The following is a 24,560-nucleotide window of genomic DNA, read 5'->3' as shown; positions in this document are numbered from 1 at the left end:
ACTACTCTCTGATCTTTTAGCCAGTTTTCTATTCATTTACATACAGATTTTTCCAAGCCCGTAGACTTTACCTTACACATTAGCCGTGTGTGGGGAACTGGGAACTGTGTCAAACGATTTTGCAAAATCCAAGTATACCACATCCATCGCCACCCGTCTGTCCAAGGTTTTGCTCAACCCCTCATAAAAAGAAATCAGATTTGTTTGACAACTTCTATATTTCATGAATCCATGCTGTCTGTTGCTTAAAATATTTTTTTCCAGCAAGAACGCATCTATGTGGTCTTTTATTAAACTCTCCAGTATCTTCCCAACTATAGAAGTTAAACTAACAGGTCTTTAATTACTTGGTAAAGAGTTTGACCCCTTTTTAAATATTGGCACCACATTGGCCTTACACCAATCCAGTGGTACTATGCCAGTCATTAAAGAGTCCCTAAAAATTAGAAACAATGGCTTTGAAATGACAGAGCTCAATTCTTTGAGGACCCGTGGGTGTATGCCATCCAGTCCAGGTGCTTTATTCACCTTTATAAGGTCTAAATATTTTTGGATCATATCAATTGTGAGCCAATGTGGATCATCTGGAGCTGTGTCAATACCATGCCCATTATGGAGAAGAGCTCCTCCATACTCCTTTGTATACACAGAGATGAAGAAGGTATTAAACATTAAAAGATGAGCTTGTTTTATTACTTCCTTTGTGAGTGTTTTAAATCTGCTATTAAATACAGTGTTATTACTACACTCAGACTCTTGACCTCCTGTCTCTTTTCTTCTGTTCCTGAAATTTCCTACCCCAGTTCTTAGAGCTGATTTATGAGGAATGGAGCAAAACTGGAGTTATTGCCACTGACAATCAAAATGTTCAGTTTTCAAAAACTGACCCCACTGTTGTGAATGACTATGACACATTAGTTTCTCTTTATTTGCACCCTCAAAAATGCTTCTATAGTAAAAAGATCAGTTTTATTTGCTTGTATAATTTCTAACACACATTTCTAACACACATAGCAAACAAAAACTTTCCAATATAGTGGTAACCTTTTTTCATTATTGCTGGGCCTGAAACTGGCAATAGTGTAGACCATGAATGGAGATCGTAGAGGGCATCAGTACTTACGTGTAAAGAATAAAAGTCAGTGCCAGAAAAATAAAGATGAAGAAAATTCCTGGCAGCTCGCAGCAAGTAAACATTAAAAAAACAATAAAGCAAATAGAAAGTAGTATATACTAGTCCTTTCTTTGATCAAAATATTTGTAGGGCCCCATTAAAGAAAAGGTGTACAAAACAATGGTGACTTGTCCCATAATAGCATGTAAGTCAATCAATAAAGTCCATGTATGTGTTCAAACAAGCTGTGTCCATGTGATTGTTCCACCAGCAGAGACTATGTTGCACCACATGTGTAATCCAGCCTCCACCAGTAAGCACTCACCAGCTACTAAGCTGCAAAGATATAGCAGCAAACAGAGCATATACACCGATGATTCACCAAAGTCCACTAATCTTCTGATGGTACAAAGCCATAATGCTCCTCATCACCAGTGGGCAATCGTCCAATGAGTGTACTGTATCTATGTGGGGGGAAAATGCTCACCACGTGAAGCCAGAAATAGGACCATATAGAGTGTAATATTTTATTAAAAGTTAACAATCTCCATTACAAAATGGTTAAAAGCACTTGGTACCAACAAGGAAGGCATTAAAATCATTAAAATCAATAAAACATCATAGCCCCACATTAAACTACATTAGAACTGAAAGCGCATTCACAAAGACAGCCACCGGTTCCAGAACCAGAAGAGGTGGCATGACGCAGCTCCGCCCCTATGTGTTTCGTATGAATGGTGCGTCTTCAGGGGACACTTATGTGAAATGGCAACTGGGAGTCTAAAAAAGTATTGTAACCCATACCAACCAATCTACAATCATCTCTATTGCACCGGTTTGCACTAAACAGATGATGCACATCATCATTGTTCTTTGCACTGCTCCCCATAAATACACTCAAGTCAAAAATCAAAAAAATCTATTCCCATGCAGCGATTAGTGCAAACACAGTGAGCATTGGAAGTGGTGGCAGAAGCAATGTGCAAGATGTGGGCAGAAGTTCATGTCAAAGAGAAACTTGGGGACAATGAAGACAAGTGTCAGCCTGCTCATCAATTAATGAGACGGGTAAGAGATGTGCAAGTGTATGGTGAAGTGATCTCTCCACATATCCTGCTGTACATGACATACTCCACGCAAACCCACTCTATACACTATGCAGTATGTTACATACTCCCCACCATTCTGGCAGGATCACCAGGTGAAAATAAGGAAAGAAAGCCTTAAATAAAAAAAAAAGAAGGATGCAGCCATCACATCTATGTGAATTAGCAAGCTGCAGTATAATGAATGTTTGCTTTCATGTTTAATACCACTTTAAAGGATACGTTGTTCACCATTGGGAACATGTTACATGTTCCACCCATTTTTAGCTTTGAACATGTAACAGGTTCCCACTCCTGCAGCATCTCACCGATCCGCTGCAGCCCTATGATCATGGACCGGGCATCTTCTCCCTGCACCCGCTGTCACTATTTGAGAAGAGCACGGCAGCACGGGGCTCCGCCCACAGGGCCGCATCATTCATTCACATAGTTCTGTGAATGAACTAAAAGTACCAACAGCCTTTGCGGCTGTCGGCGTGTAGATCTCAATTAACTACCAGGGCGCTCTTGGGCGCTCCAGGTAGTTCATTGATACTTCCTGTCAGTGTGTAACTGCCTGCACATATCAGAGGTATGAGAGGACAGCTTACACTGACAGTCTGCAAGAGCCCTGCATTGCACTCGCGATCTGCTGATTGCAGGTGCAATGCTTTACAGACTCCGAATAAAAAAATAATAAATGCACAATTTAATTTTTATTCATCTGCAAAAAGATGTGCATTTATTTTTTTTAAAGGTGAACATATCCTTTTAATGTTGTGCTCTATAATATACAGTATACTCCATACAGCTAATCACCACAATACAGTTTTTAGACATAAATCGTTTATACCACTGGCAGTTCCACTCCTTCCAATGAACGAGAAGACTTTTTCTGGTTTTTAAATAAGCCCAAAAGTGTTTACAATAATTAGGAGAGGCAAAAAACAGTAGCTGGCAGCTGTACCAGCATCATTTGGCAAACTTGCTTTTAATACCATATGTAAGATATAACAAACACAGTTTGTTACTTTTTCTTCTTACACGCCTTTCTGCTTTGGCAGCCAAACAGTTAAACCTGTCGCCATGCTCTTTTTTTTGTGTGAGAGTAAACTGTCATTATTCTAAATTTAATGAAAAATGCCATATGCTGGGGAGGGGGGGTTGGGGTGGGGGGAGAGAGAGAGAATAGCCACAAAGCGCAGTGGCTACTGCGGAGCTAATAGCAATGTCTCATTCAAGTTCCTTTTAAATGGCTCTGCGTATCCCTAATTATCTGAATGGTGCTCAATGTAAGAGCAGCAGGCAAAAAATGGTATTTAAGGACTGCGCATCCCAAAATGCTGCTAAAAGCCATTAACCAGCGAGTGTTAATTGGAGCCATATTCATATTCATTTGCACTCCAGGCCCTGATAAAATATTTCCCAAGGTACGCTTTAAAAGGAGTCTTAATTTAAGGAACTGCTACAATCAACACTTATGAAAATTAACAGCTGAGTAATTAGCGCTCATGAATTATGCCACAGACCACGCTCGCAGGCATGGGGATGTTTGAGCTGATGATTCGGCTGGGTCTTTCTGGGGTCTCTGGATTAACCCTTTGCTGATACAAGTTTCTGGGAAAAGAAGACAGGTTTGGGCATCTCTGGGTTATATATCATCCGAATTGACTTTCTGCAATTCAGCGTCACTCACAAACACATCTTTAAATGGTTTTAGACACGTGTTTTTCTAGCCTACAGGGCTGATTATCCTACCAGCTTGCAATAGGGTTTATCTTGTGTTGGTTACTTTGGGACAACCACTATTCCGTACTATAGTCGGCCAAACCCCATGTGCCAACTTCAGGTATGCCTGCTATCACATCTGTATGCCTGTCCATAGATGGGGAAATTGTCAGGGTAGCTCAACTGTTTCAATTCAGCAGGCCTTGCCAACAGAGCAGGGCAGATCAGGTAACCGTGAAGGACTTATTCCAAATTGCTCCAGAGGAGAGGGGCGCTACTTAATAAGGTACAGTAAACCTTTTATGAAAGTCAGAAGATGAAGCACATCTGTCATGTAGTAATCAACATAACTCTGTGAAGAGAAGGCTGGGGATAGTGTCCCAGATTTTATTGAAAACTTAGTATGTAGTGTATTTTGGAAATGCTCATTTGATATTTATTTATTTTTTAACAACGATGTGACTGACATTAGTTATATATGACATGCTGAAAGCAGAACTAAAGCACTTACAAAATGTGACCCCCACTCTGGAGCTTTTTGTCTTAGCTTACCCTTCTCCAGCGATGCAATGGCCGCAGTGCCCCTTGTAATCTCTTATCTTCACCTCGATCTTCTTACAGGTTCAAAGTCCTCAGCCATCTTAATTGGCCAAGCCAGTATGAAGCCCCTCCATGCACACAGGAGTTACTTTGTCTTGGTACAAAATTGTGCCAGGAATGTACTTTGAGCTGCACATGCACTGCTCAGTGTACATTTTGAAACATAAATGCTGACAGGTGGGGAGAAATATGACAGGAGAGAGTCTCATCTGTCATGAAAAGCTCATTGGTTAGTAGTTTCTGAAACTGCTTTTAAATTCCACTTTAAAGTAAAGCCCAGCTCATTAAAAAGAAATCCCTTTATTGCAACTTTTTTGTGGGGTAGTCTGGATCTGGTCAGTGAAGACCAAATCCAGACCCCCTCCACCCCCCACCCATGCAGATGAGCAGCAACAAATCACTTCTAATAGTGAGCTAGTTCTGGGTGCAATCAGCGCCACATGTTTTTACCACCCCCCGATCGCTTCCTTAAGCTGCAAAAGCACTAGGCAGTGGTGTTAACATGCTGTGGCTGCAGAAGGAATTATACTCGGTGCCGTGTTCGTCAGGGCACTACTCTCCACTGAACATGACCCACTGTAGTGACATTGGCTGCACTGCGACATCGTGGTGTGGTAGTGTGGCATTTTTGGGGTTAAAACAGGCGGTAAGCCTCTTCACCACATGTCAAACGCCTCTGAAAAGCAACCCAAGGATGTTTCCCTTTTCAGAGGATCAGCAGTCCTTGTCGTTAGCATAAACGAGTCTTTAAACCTAACAAATCTAGGGTCTGGTGTTTTCTTTGCTACTGACCTGAGTGTTGATTCCAATTTATTTGAAATCAATTATTTAATTGTGAGGAAAATGATTTAAAAGTATCTTTATCTTGTCCAGGACTGGCTGGCCCAGCAAATTCAGCCCAAAAGCTGAGTGACTAAAGCCAATGACAGCACATATATTTGTTACCTTGTCAGCATCCAGTGGCATATAGCTTTATACATGCACAAGTATACACAAGTAGTGCCATGAACACACATGCAACCACATACCGCAGTTCATTACAATGGTAGGCTGTATGTGGCAATGCTGAAGTCCGGTGTGTATTTACAATAAATTTGCATTATACAGTCTCAGGTAATGAAATGTAACTGTTTTCTAGAAACTAAAGAACTTTTCATGTTCTCATAAATGATTTGTGGAACGGTGTAGGATTCCATATTTCATTGGTGTTACTTTGGTTCATCTTGCCTACAGCCAGATATACTGTACACCAGTGACAACCCCTTTACCCAAAGCCAAAAATTCAAAGAGGAGCCATTTAAACTGTCAATAAACCCACATCATTAAAAACTATCAATAAATGATGTATTACATAATCGCTCAGTCACTATGGGATTCATTTTCTGTATTCTGCAAAAAAAACCTGTCTGATCCTGCTGCTCTGTATCTCCATCTTCTGTCCATGTCACTGCAGTTGGGATTTTGCAAAGAAGTGTTGGCACCTAGTGCACATGCTCAGTTTGTATATTGTATATTTCTACTCTGAGCATTTCCTCCCTATCACAGCTGAGCAGCTCATGTGACTATAGTCACACATGTGAGCGTATACACAGTGGTAAATGACAGCCAACTTCCTCCTTTCTCCTCCATGGCCACTAATCAGCTAAACACAATAGGGGTGGAATATTACATCTTGATTGATGGAGGCTTCACTTCCCTGTAATTCTAAGACAAAGGCTGGAATGGTGTTACACAGCCTGTGACTGGTAGAAATCCACTCACATCATGTTATTGCCAAAAAATAATAAACATAGGATTTCAAATTTAACACAGTTTGTTGATAATATGTATTTTTGCATTGTATCTCAAAGGCTGTGGGTTTTTTTTCATTTTGAACATGTGACCAATAGCAGGTGGCTAGAAGCTCCTCCTGCCACTGTTTCCTTGTAGACGGATTTGAAGAGAGCTGGGTCATGTGATAGCTGTATATCGTTTAGGAAAAAAAGTTACTTAGATGTTTGCTTGTTTGCTTTTTTATTAAAATAATTACAGTTCCATCATCCATATACAGAAACAGAAGGAACAATGTAAATTAAAATGTGTTTTTAGTATCACTTTAAAGAGGACTTTCACTACCAGAATAAGTTTTAAGTGATTCACATTCCATGTGTGACACATGGAAACTATGTTCAACAAGAGTACAGTTAGAAATATGGAAAAAAAATACTAAAACAGAAGACACTTACATCCCAACACAAAAAATGTATTTGGACATCTACTTGAAATGTGGATACAATAAGCAAATATTAACATAAAAAATAAGACATTTCTCACCTTTCCATCAAATTTCGAGTACTCATTGAAGGGATTGTTTAGCTGAAGAGGACACTGCTCCAAGCGTACAGATAATATAGATGGTTTCCCACTATAGGGGACCTTTTCCCTAAAATCTTTTTTTTCAAACAGTGAGCTTAATTCTTCTGCTGCAAGTAAAGTTAAAAAAAATTCTATTTAGAAGAAAAATCAGTTGTGCTTTAGTTGATACTTTACATAAGTAATTGTAAGCAAAGTGTGTTATATAATAGAAAAAATGGATCAGACAATATATATATATATATATATATATATATATATATATATATATATATATATATATCAGTGCAATATTCCAATCAAGAGCAACGTAAGAGAGTTGATAGGCTTTTGTTCATATCAAATTGTTTTTACATTCCCATACAAGTCAATGGGAATGCAAAACACACTTGAAGCAGGTCAAATGCACCTGTCTATGAACTCTGAATGATATCAGAAGGATCTCAAAGCAATGTCAATGTCAAACTTGTTCCATTAACACAACCCCAAAGCCCATTGACACAGGACCTAAAGCGGAATACACATGGGCAAAAAATTGGTCAAAAACGGTTGGTTCGGAAGGAACCAGCTGACTTTTCGCCCCCTCAACCAGCTTATTTTGAACAAGCATGCTGGAAAACCAGCATCCGATCAGCACTTACAGTCAATGGCTACGAATGCTGATCACTGTGTTCTGGCAGGAGGGCATTCCCCCGTATCAGAACACATAGCTCAGGGGGGGAAATCGCCAAACTAACATCAGATGTGTTAGTACAGCGTTCTGTAGGTTTTTTTTTTGGTTAGCCCACTGGGTTGATTGATAAAAAACTTCCAGTGTTTACCCACCATAAGACAGGCAATAAACTAGCAGATAACTCACTGAGAACAAGATACTGAGTGTCTACCTAATGCTCCTTTATCAAAGACCTTCCTTTACTTTATGCTGACAGCACTGTACACATATTTAACACTTAAAAACAAAGGAAAAAACTGAGTCTCCTCAAAATAAATAAAAAAAAAAAAAAATGGATCATGGTAGGTGTTGCAGTGAGATTAACATGTAGTTTCTGTGCAGTGCGATTTCACCCCATTCATTTTCATCAGGCTGAAATTAAAATCGCACCACACCAAAAGTAGTACACGCACTACTTTTGGAAACGTACTGCAACCAGATCACATGGTACATTTATACCATGTGATCCAATGCAGGCAAATGCACTGCGTTTGCGACCGGCATCAGGGGTGTCGTTAAAGGGGAAGTATAGCCAAAGCTATTATGGCTATACTACTTCTGGGGCTTACAGAAGTACAGTTCGTTCTGCACTCCTTAAAACCGTTTTAAGCCGACACCAGGCCTATGTCAGCAAGTCCAAGTTCGTAAAAGATCCCAGATTTTAAAGTCAGGACCCACCCAAAAGCCTAGAACGGCACCTGGCTAACCACTCTCATCACCTCCACAGCCTAGCACTCTGGTGAGTGCTGGAGGTGCAGAGCAGAGTTCTGGTGACTGACAGTCATCACTCTTTGCTCAGAGCAGAGGAAAGAACTGAACAATCAGCAAAGTTTGATCACTCAGTTCTCAGTGCAGAGCCAGCAGGGGACAGATGCAGCATTGGATTGATTTTTCAAAAGCCATACTTCTCTTAACTTTGCACTGACACCCCTTGAAAATCGCAAAGTCAATACTATTTGAATGTGGTGCAGGAAATCGGCACAGAATGCGAGCTTCCTGCGTGACATTCTAGTGTGACCAGGCCCTAAACCTCACATATAGTCATTAAGCCACCCAAGATAAGTCTCACTTGTCCACGCCAATTAAATCTCATTTGTCAAATAAAAAATACTTGTGTACAACTAAAAAAATGAATTGCTATATAGACAAATACAAAGCATTTCCATAAAAGCAGACATTATAAGACTCCCTAACAAGAGTTTGAATTTTTTTTAATTCAGAGTAAAATCATTTTCTTCAGGATTTCATTGGAGGGAGCAGGAAGCCATTCTTGTGCTGAATGTTATAGCGCCTCTAGGAGGTTGGACGCAAGGTTAAAAAAAAAAGAGAACAGCCCTATCTAGTGGCTATAGTCCTGCATGTACAACAAAAGATCAGGTGTAGCAAGCAGTAAGAAAACTGTAATAATGAAAGGCGACACTCCTAACATCTTAACTGTGGCAACAGGCACAAAAAGACTATCATAAGAGGGAAACTACTAGAGAAAAGGGTTTTAAAGTGAGTAAAAAATTATATTTTCTTGCAACATTCACTTGTGAACGCAGGTTCACAAGTGAATGTTCACATCACTTCTACTGATGGAACATCTAAAAGTAGTCGCACAAAGAGGGGAAGGTAAACATATACAGTAACTGCTACTGCAACCTCATCCTCAGAGTAAATTTTGGATAATCTGTAAAAACGAGAACCAGGAAGCAGCTCTGCATACCTGGGAAACTGATACCTGTTGCCCAGAAGCTCAGGAAGCACTCACCTACCAACAAAATGAGCAGAGATGTGAAACAGAGTATTTCAAGAAATAAGTCTGGTAAATAATCCAGTAAATTCATTTAGATATGATCATACTGGAAGCCAGGGAACCTATAGGAAGACCATTCAGAATAATAGACAGGGAATAAGTCTTCGGAAAGTATAATTGTAGATGTCATCGAAACCTTGCCAGCTATCACAACATACACTCCATTGCCAAAAGTATTGGGACAACCCTCCAATTCATTGGATTCAGGTGTTCCAATCCAATCACCTCCATGGCCACAGGTGTATAAAAAACAAACACCCAGGCATGCAGACTACTTCTACAAACATTTGTGAAAGAATGGGTCGCTCTCAAAAGCTCAGTGAAATCAAGTGTGGTACTGCGATAGGTTGCCACTAGTGATGCACTGAAATAAAACTTCTGGTGCTGAAACCGAAAATTCAAAATGCACCGAATTGCACAGTTTTTAAAAATGAATATATATATTTTTGGTAAAAAATAAACTTTGATTCAAAAAACAATAAAAAAAACAATATACACCCAAATTGTTTTGTAAAATATGAAAGAGGATGTTATGGCGAGTAAATAGATACCCAACCTGTCACACATTAAAATTGCGCACGCTCGTGGAATGGCATAAAACTGTGGTACTTAAAAATCTCCATGGGTGATACTTTAAAACTTTCTACAGGTTAGCAGTGTAACGTTACAGAGGAGGTCTAGTGCGAGAATTATTGCTCTTGCTCTGACATTCGTGGTGATACCTCACGTGTGTGGTTTGAACACCATTTACATATGTAGTTATGGCCTACGTAAGCGTTCACCACTACATGCGAGCACAGGGGGACGGGGGCACTTAATTTTTTGTTTTGTTTTTTTTTTTTGCACTGACCTTTTAAAAAAAATGCAATCACTTTTATTCTTATCACAAGAAATGCATGCATCCCTCTCCACTCCTGCCTGTTGCCCGCTGTGTGCCAGAGGTTACTCCTGCCTGCTGCCCGCTGTGTGCCAGAGGTTACTCCTAGCCAAACCGCGAGTGCTGATATTCTCTTGTCTGAACTGCCCCATTGAATCCCCCCTATTACCTTGTCTTGACTGGCCCATTGAATTCGCCTATTTTCCCTGCCTGGACTGCCCCGTTGAACTCCCCTATTACCTTGTCTGGACTGCCCCATTGAACACTCATACTTTCCCTGCCTGGACTGTCCCACTGAATCTCCCTATTACCCTTGCCGGAACCGCTTCCTTGGATTAATACTTGCTCGGCCTGCCTATTGTGTGCCTGGATTATCGTAGCTACCTGGACTGCCCCCTGTGTGCTTGGGCCATCGCTACCCAAATCGACCTATCGTTGGCCGGATTATAACTGTTTTGGACTCCTCCCCTCTCTTTCCCCCTTTTTGGGTACCCGGACGCTACCTTCCTACCCTGATTGTGTGTCTCTCCTATTTCAATAAAACTTTGTGTGCTTATCATCCTCCGTGTGTGTTCTGTCCTGCCTACGCTTCCGTCACAACTCCGGTCCTCCAAGGGCATAGAGATGAGTGAAGGCCATCTTTCCTTCACTCATCTCTATGCCCAGTGCCGGAATCATTCGACAGTTTCTCAGGTAATGCTGAAAACTACCAAGCGGCGAACAGTGGCAGCGGGCGGGTGGCGGTGAGGGGCGGGGTTTTTTCGGCACCTGTATGGATGCTTTTATTCAATTCACCCAACGGCCGAAAGGAGTGTTTTCAGCCACCAAAATTTCGGTGCATCCCTAGTTGCTATCTGTACAATAAGTCCATCAGTGAAATTTCCTTGCTACTAAGTATTCCACGGTCAACTGTTAGTGGTATCATAACAAAGTGGAAGCAACTGGGAAGAACAGTAACTCGGCCACGAAGTGGTAGGCCACATAAAATGACAAAGCGGGGTCAGCACATGCTGAAGTGCACAGTGCACAGGAGTAGCCAACTGTCTGCAGAGTCAACAGCTAAAGACCTCCAAACTTTGTGCTGCCTTCAAATTAGCACAACAACAGTGTGTAGAGATCTTCATGAAATGGGTTTCCATGGCCGAGCAGCTGCATACAAGCCTTACATCATCAAGTACAATGAAAAGCGTTGGATGCATTGATGTAAAGCACACCGCCACTGGACTCTAGAGCAGTGGACATGTGTTCTCTGGAGTGACGAATCACACTGCTCTGTCTGGGAATCCAATGGATGTGTCTGGGTTTGGTGGCTGCCAGGAGAACGGTACTAGCCTGACTGCATTGTGCCAAGTGTAAAGTTTGGTGGAGGGGGGATTATGGTGTGGGGTTGTTTTTCAGGGGTTGGGCTTGGTCCCTTAGTTCCAGTGAAGGGAACTCTTAAGCGTCAGCATACCAAGACATTTTGGACAATTTTATGCTCTCAACTTTGTGCGAACAATTTGGGGATGCCTCCTTCCTGTTCCAACATGACTGCACACCAGTGCACAAAGCAAGGTCCATAAAGACATGGATGAGCGAGTTTGAGGTGAAGGAACTTGACTGGCCTGCAGAGAGTCCTGACTTCAACCCAATAGAACACATTTGGGATGAATTAGAGCAGAGACTGCGAACCAGGCCTTCTCTTCCGACATCAGTGCCTAACCTCATAAATGTGCTTCTGGAAGAATGGTCAAACTGGGATGCCATTAAAGTTCATGTGCGAGTAAAGACAGGCGTCCAAATACGTTTGGCAATATAGTGTATATGGTAGGCAGATCAATCATCTTTGGATGAGAAAGCAAAGAAAAAAGAAGGCAGCACAACATTTTCATTAAAATGGAACGGGGCAATTACCTTTGAGAAGAAATTTCTATCCCTATGGCAAGGCTGCCAGCTCAGAGACCCTCCTTTCTGAAGTAATGTTAACACGAAAGGCTACTTTCTAAAATAGAGTCAGAAAAAGGACCTTACATAAGGTTTCAAAAGGAGGCATTTGAAGCACAGAAAACACCAAGTTAAGATCCCAGGGGAATTCTTGACAGGAGAAATAATGTGGGTGACACTGTGGACAAGAGACTGCACCAAAGAGAGAGAAAATAACGGCCATTGGAAAAGAATATCCATTTTTATATCTGTCCCATAATGGTACTTAGCACCAAACACTAATTCATACCCAACCAAAGAAAGCTCAGAACCCAAGTGACAGATTAGGTAAAGGGGTCAACACAGAGACTCTCACTACCTACAACAGGCCTTCCACATGTGCTGTTGCACCTCTTGAAAAGAGGGCTTGAAAGCCTGTCATTCGGTAAGAATCACACTCTGGAATGACCTCACTCTCACAGAGTTTAAATAGCCAAAAGTCAGCAACTGGGAAGCAGCGTGCAAAATCTGGCTGTGAAACAGAAGGTCCAATAAAGATGAAAGCAGGCTCTTTTTGGCCAGCGCAGACTTTTCACAATATTGGGAAACCTTTCTAACTGGATCTTACAGAGGGGTCAAGAAAGAAGCTTCAGTGGTGGAAACACAAGAAATACCTTTGTGACATGGAAGCAACCACAGCATCAGCTACATCCTCCAGTGGGTATCTTGCTCTGGCTATGAACCTGTTCACCTTGTGACTGTAACGGGATGCCTTTAAATCCACATCTGGAGTTCCATGCAGCTGACAGATCTGATTGAACAGATGAAGGGACCATTCTCAGGCATCAAGATGCTGTGGACTCAGGAAGCCCACTGAAAGAGACAGGAACCCACCTTCCACCCAGCAAAAATTGGTTTTACCTTAGGCTAGGCTTCTTGCCACCTTGATGTTTTTTCTGTATGCTACACCTGTGACATTGTCAGACTGGATTCTCACAGGGTGGTCTTGCAGCTTCTAAACCAAATGCAGGTGCAGCAGGCATAGCCTTGATCTACAGTGATCAACAACTATGTTTCTTTGAGCATCAAGAATCCCTGCAACAACAGGGTGTGGAGATCACCTACCAATCAAATGAGGCATTGAATCCTGATGAAACTATTACAACACAGGAGCAGAAACGGTTTGTCCTATAATACCTATTGGCAATCAATGCCACCACAGTAAGGATGCTTTGGGTTACAGTAGAAGGGAAATACCCCTGTCTATGAAGAAAGGAGGTCTGCACAACATTGACAGTATATCCCTCTGCTGAACCCTGGTGTAACCTGTGCTGTGTCTGAATATTCTGGATCTGAAGCCCGCAGAGCTTTCTGCTTTCCTCATGCAAGAAAACCTTTGCTGACCTAGAGCCTAGGATAAGGCCAAGGTACTCCAGACTTGTATCAGGAACAGGGAAAAAGCTTAGAATGGAACATACATTGAACATTTGCATAGTCAATGTTACCTTGATGTATTTATTTATTACAGGTACTTATACAGTGCCGTCAATTTACACAGCGCTTTACATATATAATGTACATTCACATCAGTCCCTAACCCTCAAGGGGCGTACAATCTAAGGTACCTTGATGATCAGATAGCTAAGATAGGCAATCATCAATATGTTCCTAGTCCTCAACTTTGCCAGGACCAGAGCCAGAATGATGATAAACACTCTAGGAGTAGAGGTCAAACCAAAATGTGGGGCCACAAACTGAAATGCTGATCCCCTACAGGGAAATGCAGGAAGGAATTGGAACTTGGAGATCAATCATTTTTCGACGATCAACGAAGACAAAAACTCTCTCTCTGATGGTAGAAAGTTATCAATGAACAAACTCAGAACTTTTGGGTTTGTTTCAGTATGGTACAATGATTTGCACAGAACCCCTGGTAATGTTCCTGATGAGGTACAGATATTACCACTTTGACTTGCAAGCCCTTGAACAGCCATGAACAGAGCCACAAGAGAAAATGCTAAGAGAGTGGAAAATTCGAAATGAAAAACCAGTCAGAAGGAGAAGACAGTCTATCTATCTTGTATGCCAAGGACACTTCCTTCTATACTTTAGAGTTCATACCCTCTAAAATAGCCAGCCAGGGCCACTACACAGAGATCCAGAGAAGAATGAAGGGTGGTAACAGGTGTGAGTAGCTCAGAGGAGGATCTGCAAGCCTCACTTGAGGCTGCATATAGCACAAGCTGAGCACATCCCCCATGTTCACATTTATCAGAATGGCAATAGTGCTTTCTCTGGTGATGGATATGTTGAGAAAGAAAAGCTATTAGACTCAAGGGAGGTTGCAGGTGATGCCCCTTTGTGAGTCTCTCTGAAACCAAAGCTGAACCACAAGCTCTTCATTTGGGACCTAGCTGAAACAGGAAGGTACAATACACCTGGACATTATACCTTTGACTCTTGGTGAGTCTCTAGTTTGCCAGGCTGTATAGTACTCACTGAGGCAGTATGGCAGGCAGATGTTGCTATTGGTGGTGAACTGCAGCCTTGCTGTGTCTCTCTGCAATAAACCCATGTTTGAAGCCCAGTGGAGTGACTTTGTCACCCACTTTCTTTAAGCATGCACCAGTAAAGGTGCCCCCTAAGAGACTACAGAGGAAAAAAAAAAAAGATTCCTGCAACAAAACCACAAATAAAAGAAGGATAAAAACAGCCCAGTTAGAGTGAATAAAAGGTTAGTGAAAAAGCCTCAATGATTAATTCCCTTGGGAGACGCAGCAGATGTCTCAGTGAACAGCCTACTCACCACTCCAACAAACTGGGCACAGAAACTTGGTGCAACCACTGTGGCAAATTTATGGATATGAGAGGTATGAAACAGAAGCACACAGGTAGTGCATTCAAGCAGTGCATTGGACACAGACCCTGGCATTGGGCCTTTGCAGTTATTTTCCAAGCAGGGTCCATCATGAAGGAGCAATGTACTTTCATTGAAATTATACATTTTGGGGACCAGGAAGACAATGTAAACATGTTAGCTGCTGAAGTGAATATCCAGGCTTGGAGGGTTCTGTATGGCACTGCAAACAGCTTCTTGATACATTTTTTGGTTGAAAGTATTGATCAAGCAAAATTGGAGGGAGAGAGATGATCTCTGAATTTGTGCTGTAAATGCAGATGAAAAGACACTAGATTGGGCCGTGGCCTTCGAGTTGCATAGTGTCTACCTTCTTAGAAGCGCCAGCTAAAGCCATCAAGTATGCAACAAAGGTGTAACAGGTTTATAATAACTTAGAGCCAGACTTATAGATAAATGAAGTGTAGGCACAATATTTGACCTTAGTCTTTACAAAAAAGACCGATAGTAGGATGAAATGGAAAAAAAAGCTTTTGCTTGGGAGGGGTAACAACCAATTCTAGGCAGTATTGAAAAAAAAAAAAAAAACCTTCAAGATATAGCACCCCTTGACATGATGAAAGACACAGATTGCCTCTGTGGCTTCATCACTTTTGAGTAACTGGCCTTGAATTCAAGAGAGAAATCAAATTAGTTTTTTTTGCATTCTAAGAAGATATTTCATGGCACTGTAAAATGGCTGTTCAACAATTTACCTACTACTTTCATTCCCTTCAATTTAATCTGGAATTTAATAGAAAAATTTATGTATTTTCAGATAAAAAAAAATTTTCACTTTTGGATACAGTGGGCATGGGTTACACCCTCTGTAAAGTCTGTATTGCTGTCTGTATCCTCTTTGGGGAGATTCACTGTTTGTACTAGTGACCACTGTTACCGAGAAAGAAAGTAAGGGAAAATTAAAAATAAATTTAGAGTTGTCCCCAGAACAACTGTCTCAGACAGAAAGTGAAAGGAAATTTCCCCACTGGTACACAGAAAGCAAAAAATAAACTGTCATGGGTTTTAATCCTTCCATACCTTAATTAGAATGAAAAAAAAAGTTCTGGCTATACAATAATCTGAAAGTTAAACAAACTACACAGATTACACAGGTAATATAGATATGCATATTGTTTTAGTTGAATCTGTAATGCTGGCCAACCAATCTTGTGATTTACACACGGTTTCAACACTGCATAACCAGACAGATGACACATATATATCCTATCTGAGCAATTAATCTTCCTGGTTCAGCAATTCAGCTTCCTAAGTCACAGGAAAAGTTGTTTTAAAGAACAACTCAGTGCAAATAACATATTATCCCTTGCAGTCAGAACCCTAGACCAGAGGAGTGTACCAGTGGTCTCCAAACTGCAGCCTACGGGCCAGATGTGGCCATTTGCTTTCCTTTATCCAGCACCATTCCATCCACTGGCACCAATGGTCAGGCACTATTATTTCTACTGACATCAGTATTTAGGGGCACAATTTCCTCCACAGACACCAGTGATGGAGCACTATCCCCCCCCCTAAGAACAATGGGGCACCATTCCTCCCACTTATACCAAAAATGGGGCACTATTTCTTTCACTAAAAGCAATGAAGGGGTACCATTCCTCTCACTGACTCCCGGGTGTTTTCTAATCCCACTGGCTCAATCTGGGCCCCTTAATGCCTGAATGTCAGTTAACTGGCCCTTTGCTTTGTAAGCCTGGAGACCCCTGCCCTACAACTAAATGAGCAATTAACCCCTGCAGGCTAACTCCTTGGACTGTGCATTTAAATGCCCATTCAGGCTCATTCAGGCCTAACAAAAATTATTTACTTAGCTAATTCATGGCTCCTCACCACAGCTAGGCCTGCCCCCATAGAGTCTGCACCCCCACAGTGCCGGTGCCTAGGGTCCTCAAGACCAAAGCAGAATCCATAGTCCTGCACTGGATGTAAAGATGCCGAGGGACAGTCCACCTCTGGTTTTTTGGGGAGAATCCATAGCCCTGCACTGGACGTAAAGATGTCTATGGGGATCAGGTAAGTAAAACTATTTCCCAGTTAATCTAAACAAAACAACTGCAGGTACAGCATGACTGCAATGAATAATTTTTTATTTGCCTGGAGTTAGACTTTAAGCCTTGTCCATGCTGCCCCCCCCCCCAAAAAAAAAAACAAGGATTTGTGTTGATGTGTACCCACTGGGAGACAGAAAGGGTGGGGGGTGGGTGGAAGAGAAAACATTATGATTACCTCCACAGCCATGAAACCACCTGTTTTGATTAGCTCATGAATTAAAAGCTTTTTCACATCTTGCATTTCTAAATTACTGGATTTTGTTACAAGTATACATCTTCTGGCCACAGAAAAAGAGACTTTGTCAGTGCAAGGGTACCTGAAAGGCTTGTGTTCCTGTCTTTCCATTGCACATTCTTACACTTGATCTGGTTTTGCCTTTCTTTGCGAAGACGCTCCAGTTTTTGCGCTAGAAAACAGACAGGAAAAGATAGAATTACTTTGTTGGTGAAACTTTCCTGAGAGAAAAGATCACAATTAATTCCAATGTCATGAATATTTCATAATGCATGTATAGAAAGATGGGGAACAGGGGCAGAAGAGAAGGGAGGGGGGAGTCTCAGAAAAGAGAGAGCAGCGTGCATAAAATTTTTAAAGCTGACACGAAGTTCAGAAAATACCAACAAAAACAGAAAAATGTGCTTGATTTATAATTGAAATTAGGGGACATAAAACATTAATACAGACCATAAAGATAGTATTAACATAGAAGGGAATCATAAAATGTGAAAACTAGTGTGATTAATAGGACAGTTCGTTATATAAATCATTAATAACGGTCTTAAAGGAATTTTAATGTACAAATGAAGTCCCATGAATGTTACGGAGTGTGCATAAAATTACAGATATGAATTACGTGCCCCCGTTTCAAAAATTAAAGATAAATGAACTCGGGCTCAACTATTAAAGTTTTAAATATAGAATCCTTTATCTGAAAATCAGGAAAAATTATAAAATGTCAGGGCCATATAAATTAGTAGCGTTTTTCTATGGTAGGACGGAACAGTTTATAGGTAATAAAGGAGGTGATTTGTATCTGCTGCAACATTAGTCAAATGTGTAGGGGAAGAGATATGAATGAGGATATTTTTATTTTAACATTTTTTTTCCTCTCCTTCTTAAAGATGCAGAGAAAAATATTAATGAATATCCAGGGATTTACAGCAAACCTGAAAATTCTTTGAATATTAAATACTACTACGTGGTACAAGTCCACTAATATTCTGTATTCGAGAAAGTAAAATCGGTAAACTTAAGGAGTTTGAACTGAAATGCATGTATGCTGTTAATGTTAAAATATAATAATAATAATGGCTTGTATATAAAAAAAAAAAAAAAAAAAAGACATTTAAAAAGGGAAAACTACCATGTTATTTCAGTAAGTTTACCTTTAAGTTATGAATGTAACATTAAAATGCGTCTACACATTTGGTGCAGTTTCAGTTACACTGCAACTCCTAGCTCCATCCCTGATTCTGTGAGATTCGGCCCATGAAGCTACCAAGCTGCTTGTCATCATCCTTATTCACACTTGTGCATGCACAGTACGCTCTCCATTTAATCCTATGGAGAGTTTGTACTCCCCTGGAGCATGTGCAGCAGGGTGGATGGGGCAGAACAGTACAATATAACTGGAACTGCACCAAAAGTACAGTTGTACTTTAAAGCAAAACTTCAAGAAACAAGTGGCATACTGTATATCACGGCGCTGTGTGTGAATTGAGACGCAGAAGAGCGGCTTGGGAACCTCCATAGCAAGCTGTGTGCTGTGGGGCACTAGGCAGGAGAAGGGGCCAGGAGTACCGGCAGGGGACCCAAGAAGAGAAGGATCGAGGCTGTTCTGTGCAAAACCACTACACAGAGAAGGAAATTGACAAGTCAAAGGAGATCAAGAGACTTGTATGCTGGCTACATTGGACTGTGGGAGTTGAAGTTCAGAAGGGGAGCCATAATGTGGAAGCATATGGACCATCAGACTACAGTTCCCAGAAAGAGACAGTGGGACCTCTGGCTACCTGGATCCGATTAATTTGTTACCTGGGCATCTGCAGTTTACCATCCCTGAGGGAGAATTACCCTAAACCCTGACCAGACCTATATCTGATGTGGACACCCCTGGATGTGATACTTAATGCGTATAACCAATACGCATCTGGTGAGTATGTATTTCTGCCATTTCTCACGGAGCACCACCATCGTGTTTTTACCAGTCACCTGGCACTTTATATTATCACGGACTGTTATCTTCACTGAACTTTATTAGTAGTTTTATGGTCACTTGTTACCATTTAGCGCTGCACTATTTTATTTATTTCATTTGTAAGGTTTTATTTGGTTACCTTGAGTGCTTAGCTGCTGACTGGATAGCGCTCACTTTTATATTTTTTTATTATTGTATATGTCCTGGCTCAGTGTTTCACGTCAGCTAGTCACCTCCAAGAAGCAGTGAGGCTATCCCAGAAAGAGTGATCTTCGTGAGTAGCTGAGAGGTAGGTGTGAGTGTATGTATGTATGTATACACACACAGTGGTACCTCGGTTTACGAACGCCTCGCTTAATGTTATTTTCGTTTTACGAATGAAAATCCATTGAAAATAATGCCTCGGTTTACAAATTTTTTCCGTAATATGAACCAAGTTTCCCCAGGATGCATTGCACCTGGGAGGTTTATAGCGCCACCCCCGTGCATGCTGGAGTCTGTGGGTAGCACGTGGCGTTGAGTGTGGAGGTGTTGGAGTGGTTTTTGCATCAAGTTTTGGAGCCAATCTGGAAATGTTTTAATCATGTCCCTGTACAGTATTTATGCCTTTAAAGCGCACTTTATAAAGAACAAACAGAAAATTGATGTTGCGCTAATCACAATAATGCCACAGACATTCCAAGACAAATAATCAGATCAGACCCTGATGAAGTCATGTGACAGTGATGTAACGTGTAGGTCGGAGAGCGGAATGTGGTGACGTCATTTCCGACACGAACGACCGCAGTCATATAGGTACACCCATATCAGCACATGTGATTGATTCCTTGTTTGATCTGTTCCCATGTAAGTGCGCATTTGTCTTTACAATAAATTTGATTCATTTACAATATTACACTTAATAGCACTTTTTTTGTCTCCCTGTGAGTGCTGTGAGCTGGCTGTTTTTTCTGATCCAACGGACCCCTGGTAGGAGTTCTGTGCGCTGGCTGATTTCTGTGTCCAAAGGTGAAAGTATGGTCCACCAGTGAGGGGGATATCATCCCTACATCACCGTTTGGGATTCCACTTACAGGGCCCCTGCAGTGAGTGTCCTGAAAGCCTTTTGGCCCCTTGGGGTCTGGGCACGGAGGTGAGGAGGCATTTTAACCAGAGTGGGATTCACTAATCATTACCTATCCACGTTGTTTTTTTTTTTGATGCGTTTTTGTTGGACGTTTTTGCACATGGACTATATGTCGCATTTATGCTATTTTTTTTGTCACGGTTTTTATTTCTTCATTGTGTCATTGTATTTTACGTTGCACAGCAATACATTCATTTGGTTTCACTGTGCGTTTGTATCACCATTTTCTGTTTTATACTAGTTGCACTCTATACTGCATATGTGTGCCACATTTATTTATGGTATTTATATGGCCTCTTATTAGTCGTTTTATGTCACATGGCCTTTTGATGCACATTGTGTTATGATCCTTTAGTTGCATGGTCACATTTTTTGGCCTCACTGTGCATTGTTATTGTCATTTGTCTGTGATAAGTGGTTTGTCCACTTTTAATATTTAAGCACTTCATTTTGTATTTTTCACATTTTGCACCACTTTCTCATTAGTTGTATTCACGTTATTTCATTTATGTTATGAAGGACTCATATGTCTCATTATTACTGCGATTAAGTCAATATTTTTTTTCCCTGATCATTTCCGTGCGTTTTGCCCACGGTCACGGTTTATTGTCTGTTACACCTTTTGGTCCTCATTTTGGACCTTTATTATTTCTCCTTTCCCTTCACTCTCATATTCCTTTCATTTACTGATTATGTTATGTGTATTATTTATTGTCTTCTCATCTCATTATTTGTCTTGGCATGTCTGTGGAATTATTGTGATTAGAGCAACATCAATTTTCTGTTTGTTGTTTTTTGCTAGTGGAATAGCCAGGTGTGTGCTGCTGTCCCAATAGTCCCATCTTTTCTAGTAGTGGCGCGAAAAGTTGTTTACATATTTTTTGCACTTTATAAAGAGTTTTGAACAGATAAAATACTTTTTTTTTTTTAAACTTTTTTCTGACCTTTAGAACGGATTAATTGGTTTTCAATGTATTCCTATGGGAAAACGTGTTTTGGTTATAACTTAGGATTCTCAACTATACAGGTTGAGAGGTTCCAGGCAGTTCTCTTAATGCAGAGGAAACTGGTTTGTCAGTTTCCTCGTTGGTTCGTAAAGCCCATTTGGGATTTCAAAGTGATTTGGGAGGGATGAAATCTCCAATCCTGGGTCCATGTTTTCACAACCCCCAGCACATTAAGTGCACAGGTGTGTGCAGGCCTTTTTGTAGAGGTCAAACCATGGTTCTAGGCCGACAGGAGGTTATTGCCAGGAGTCAGGAGAGCTCCACCTAGGAGAGGTGGGAGCCAGAGCAGCAAGGAGCTCTATACCTGAGAGAGATAGGAGGGTGAATATTTGTTTCATTTGTATATATGGTGGATATCCCTGCGTGGGAAACATATTGTATGGAACCTTGTTTTAAATAAAATTGGGCTAAAAGGCCCATAAAAAAGGAGAAAACGAGTGGCCGTGTGCTGTAAAAGCTCTACCCTTTATGCTAGTTCTCACAATATAATATATACAGTATATATATATATATATATATATATATATATATATATATATATATATACACACACATATATATATATATATACACACACATATATACACATACACACATTCACACACACACACAGGAGAATCTCAAAAAATTAGAATATCGTGCAAAAGTTCATTAATTTCAGTAATGCAAATTAAAAGGTGAAACTAATATATGAAATAGACTCATTACATGCAAAGCAAGATAGTTCTAGCCGTGATTTGTCATAATTGTGATGATTATGGCTTACAGCTCAGGAAAACCCCAAATCCACAATCTCAGAAAATTAGAATATTACATGCAATCAATAAAACAAGGATTGTACAAAGAACAATATCGGACCTCTGAAAAGTATAAGCATGCATATGTACTCAGTACTTGGTTTGGGCCCCTTTTGCAGCAATTACTGCCTCAATGCGGCGTGGCATGGAAGGTATCAGCCTGTGGCACTGCTGAGGTGTTATGGAAGACCAGGATGCTTCAATAGCGGCCTTAAGCTCTTCTGCATTGTTCGGTCTCATGTCTCTCATCTTTCTCTTGGCAATGTCCCATAGATTCTCTATGGGGTTCAGGTCAGACGAGTTTGCTGGCCAATCAAGCACAGTAATCCCACGGTCATTGAACCAGGTTTTGGTGCTTTTGGTAGTGTGGGCAGGTGCCAAGTCCTGCTGGAAAATGAAGTCAGCATCCCCATAAAGCTCGTCTGAGGAAGGAAACATGAAGTGCTCCAAAATCTCCTGGTAGACGGCTGCGTTGACCCTGGACTTAATGAAGCACAGTGGACCAACACCAGCAGATGACATGGCTCCCCAAATCAACACAGACTGTTGAAACTTCACACTGGACTTCAAGCATCTTGCAGTGTGTGCCTCTCCATTCTTCCTCCATACTCTGGCTCCTTGGTTTCCAAATGAGATGCAAAAGTTGCTCTCATCAGAAAAGAGGACTTTGGACAACTGAGCAACAGACCAGGTCTGTTTTTCTTTAGCCCAGGTAAGACGCTTCTGACGTTGAGGAATACGACATTTGAAGCCCATGTCCAGGATCTGTCTGTGTGTGGTGGCTCTTGATGCACTGACTCCAGCCTCAGTCCACTCCTTGTGAAAGTCCCCAACACTTTTGAATGGCCTTTTCCTGACAATCCGCTCCAGGCTGCGGTCATCCCTGCTGCTTGTGCACCTTTTTCTTCCACACTTTTCCCTTCCACAAACATTTCTATTAATGTGCTTTGATACAGCACTTTGAGAACATCCAACTTCTTTTGCAATTACCTTTTCAGGCTTTCCCTCCTTATGGAGGGTGTCAATGATGGTTTTCTGCACAACTGTCAGGTCAGCAGTCTTTCCCATGATTTTGATTCCTACTGAACCAGACTGAGAGACCATTTAAAGGCTCAGGAACCCTTTGCAGGTGTTATGGCTTAATTAGCTGATTAGAGTGGGACACTTTGAGCCTAGAATATTGCATCTTTTCACAATATTCTAATTTTCTGAGATTGTGGATTTGGGGTTTTCATGAGCTGTAAGCCATAATCATCACAATTATGACAAATCACGGCTTGAACTATCTTGCTTTGCATGTAATGAGTCTATCTCATATATTAGTTTCACCTTTTAAGTTGCATTACTGAAATAAATTAACTTTTGCACGATATTCTAATTTTTTGAGTTTCACCTGTATATACACATACACACACACACACACATATATATATATATATATACACACACATATATATACACACACATATATATACACACACACACACACACACGATGAGCCAAAACATTAGGTTCACTAGCAGATAAAGTGAATACCATCTCATTACAATGACATCTAAAAGGCAGCAAGCAAGAATGTGGTCCATGAAGCTGATGTGTTGCAAGCAGAAAAAAGGACATTTTTTTGCAGTTTGTTTGGTATGGGGCTGTGCAGCCGCAGACCAGTCTGGGTGTCCATGCTGACCCGTGTCCACAGCCAAAAGTGCCAACAATGGGCATGTGAGCATCAGAACTGGACAACAGAGCAATGGAAGAAGGTTGCCCGGTCTAATAAATCATGTTTTCTTTTAGCTATAGCTAAAATATATTTCTTATAGCTAAACACTACACAACAGCCCATAGAATACTACTTATTGCAAGTTACACCTCTAGTTGTGGTGGCCAGAGTCTAAAGTAGCACAAAAAAAGGATTGGAGGGCCTAGCCAGGACAGTCATTGCTTGACTCAGCAGCCTAGACTGCGCACACATACCACAGAGGATCCTAAGTGCCTTAACTATACTGCCATGTTAACAAAACGACAGAGCCATAGGAGGACATCATCATGACAAAATGTATGTCAGGGTGGAGCTACAGGATGTGACGTCATTCCGCCGGGAGCACTTGGATTTGGTGACAGAGACCTGTATAAATCAAGGTTGTGAACTGCGCTCTCACTAGGCAAAGTGGACCTGGATTAAAGTGACAGAGAGCTTTAACTCAAGTGCATGGCAGAATCTACAATTGAATGTAAGCATACAGCACATGCTTTTGGTTTTAGTAGATGTGGTGCAATATGTTGTTTTAATAAAGGTTTT

General features: G+C 41.1%; 1 protein-coding gene across 3 annotated transcripts in view; it reads right to left on the bottom strand.

Moving 5' to 3' along the window:
* Positions 1 to 24,560, bottom strand: part of MAPKAP1 (MAPK associated protein 1) — a 307,717-nt gene that overhangs the window by 238,132 nt on the left and 45,025 nt on the right. Inside the window, exons 3-4 of one of the 3 annotated variants that reach the window (XM_089677866.1) lie at positions 17,454 to 17,543; positions 6,841 to 6,989 (exon numbers count right to left, since the gene is read on the bottom strand). In XM_089677866.1, the coding sequence (XP_089533992.1) occupies positions 6,841 to 6,989; positions 17,454 to 17,543 (239 nt within the window). The remainder of the gene's footprint in view (positions 1 to 6,840; positions 6,990 to 17,453; positions 17,544 to 24,560) is intronic. The other 2 variants (XM_089677867.1, XM_089677868.1) reach the window with 2 other exon arrangements.

This window comes from Staurois parvus, unplaced genomic scaffold (assembly GCF_062004578.1).
Source record: "Staurois parvus isolate SC_StPar_1 unplaced genomic scaffold, SC_StPar_1.0 ptg000194l, whole genome shotgun sequence".
Lineage (NCBI taxonomy): Eukaryota > Metazoa > Chordata > Amphibia > Anura > Ranidae > Staurois > Staurois parvus.
The sequence above is the reverse complement of the archived record's forward strand: the minus strand, read 5'-3'. Positions and strand labels throughout refer to the sequence as shown.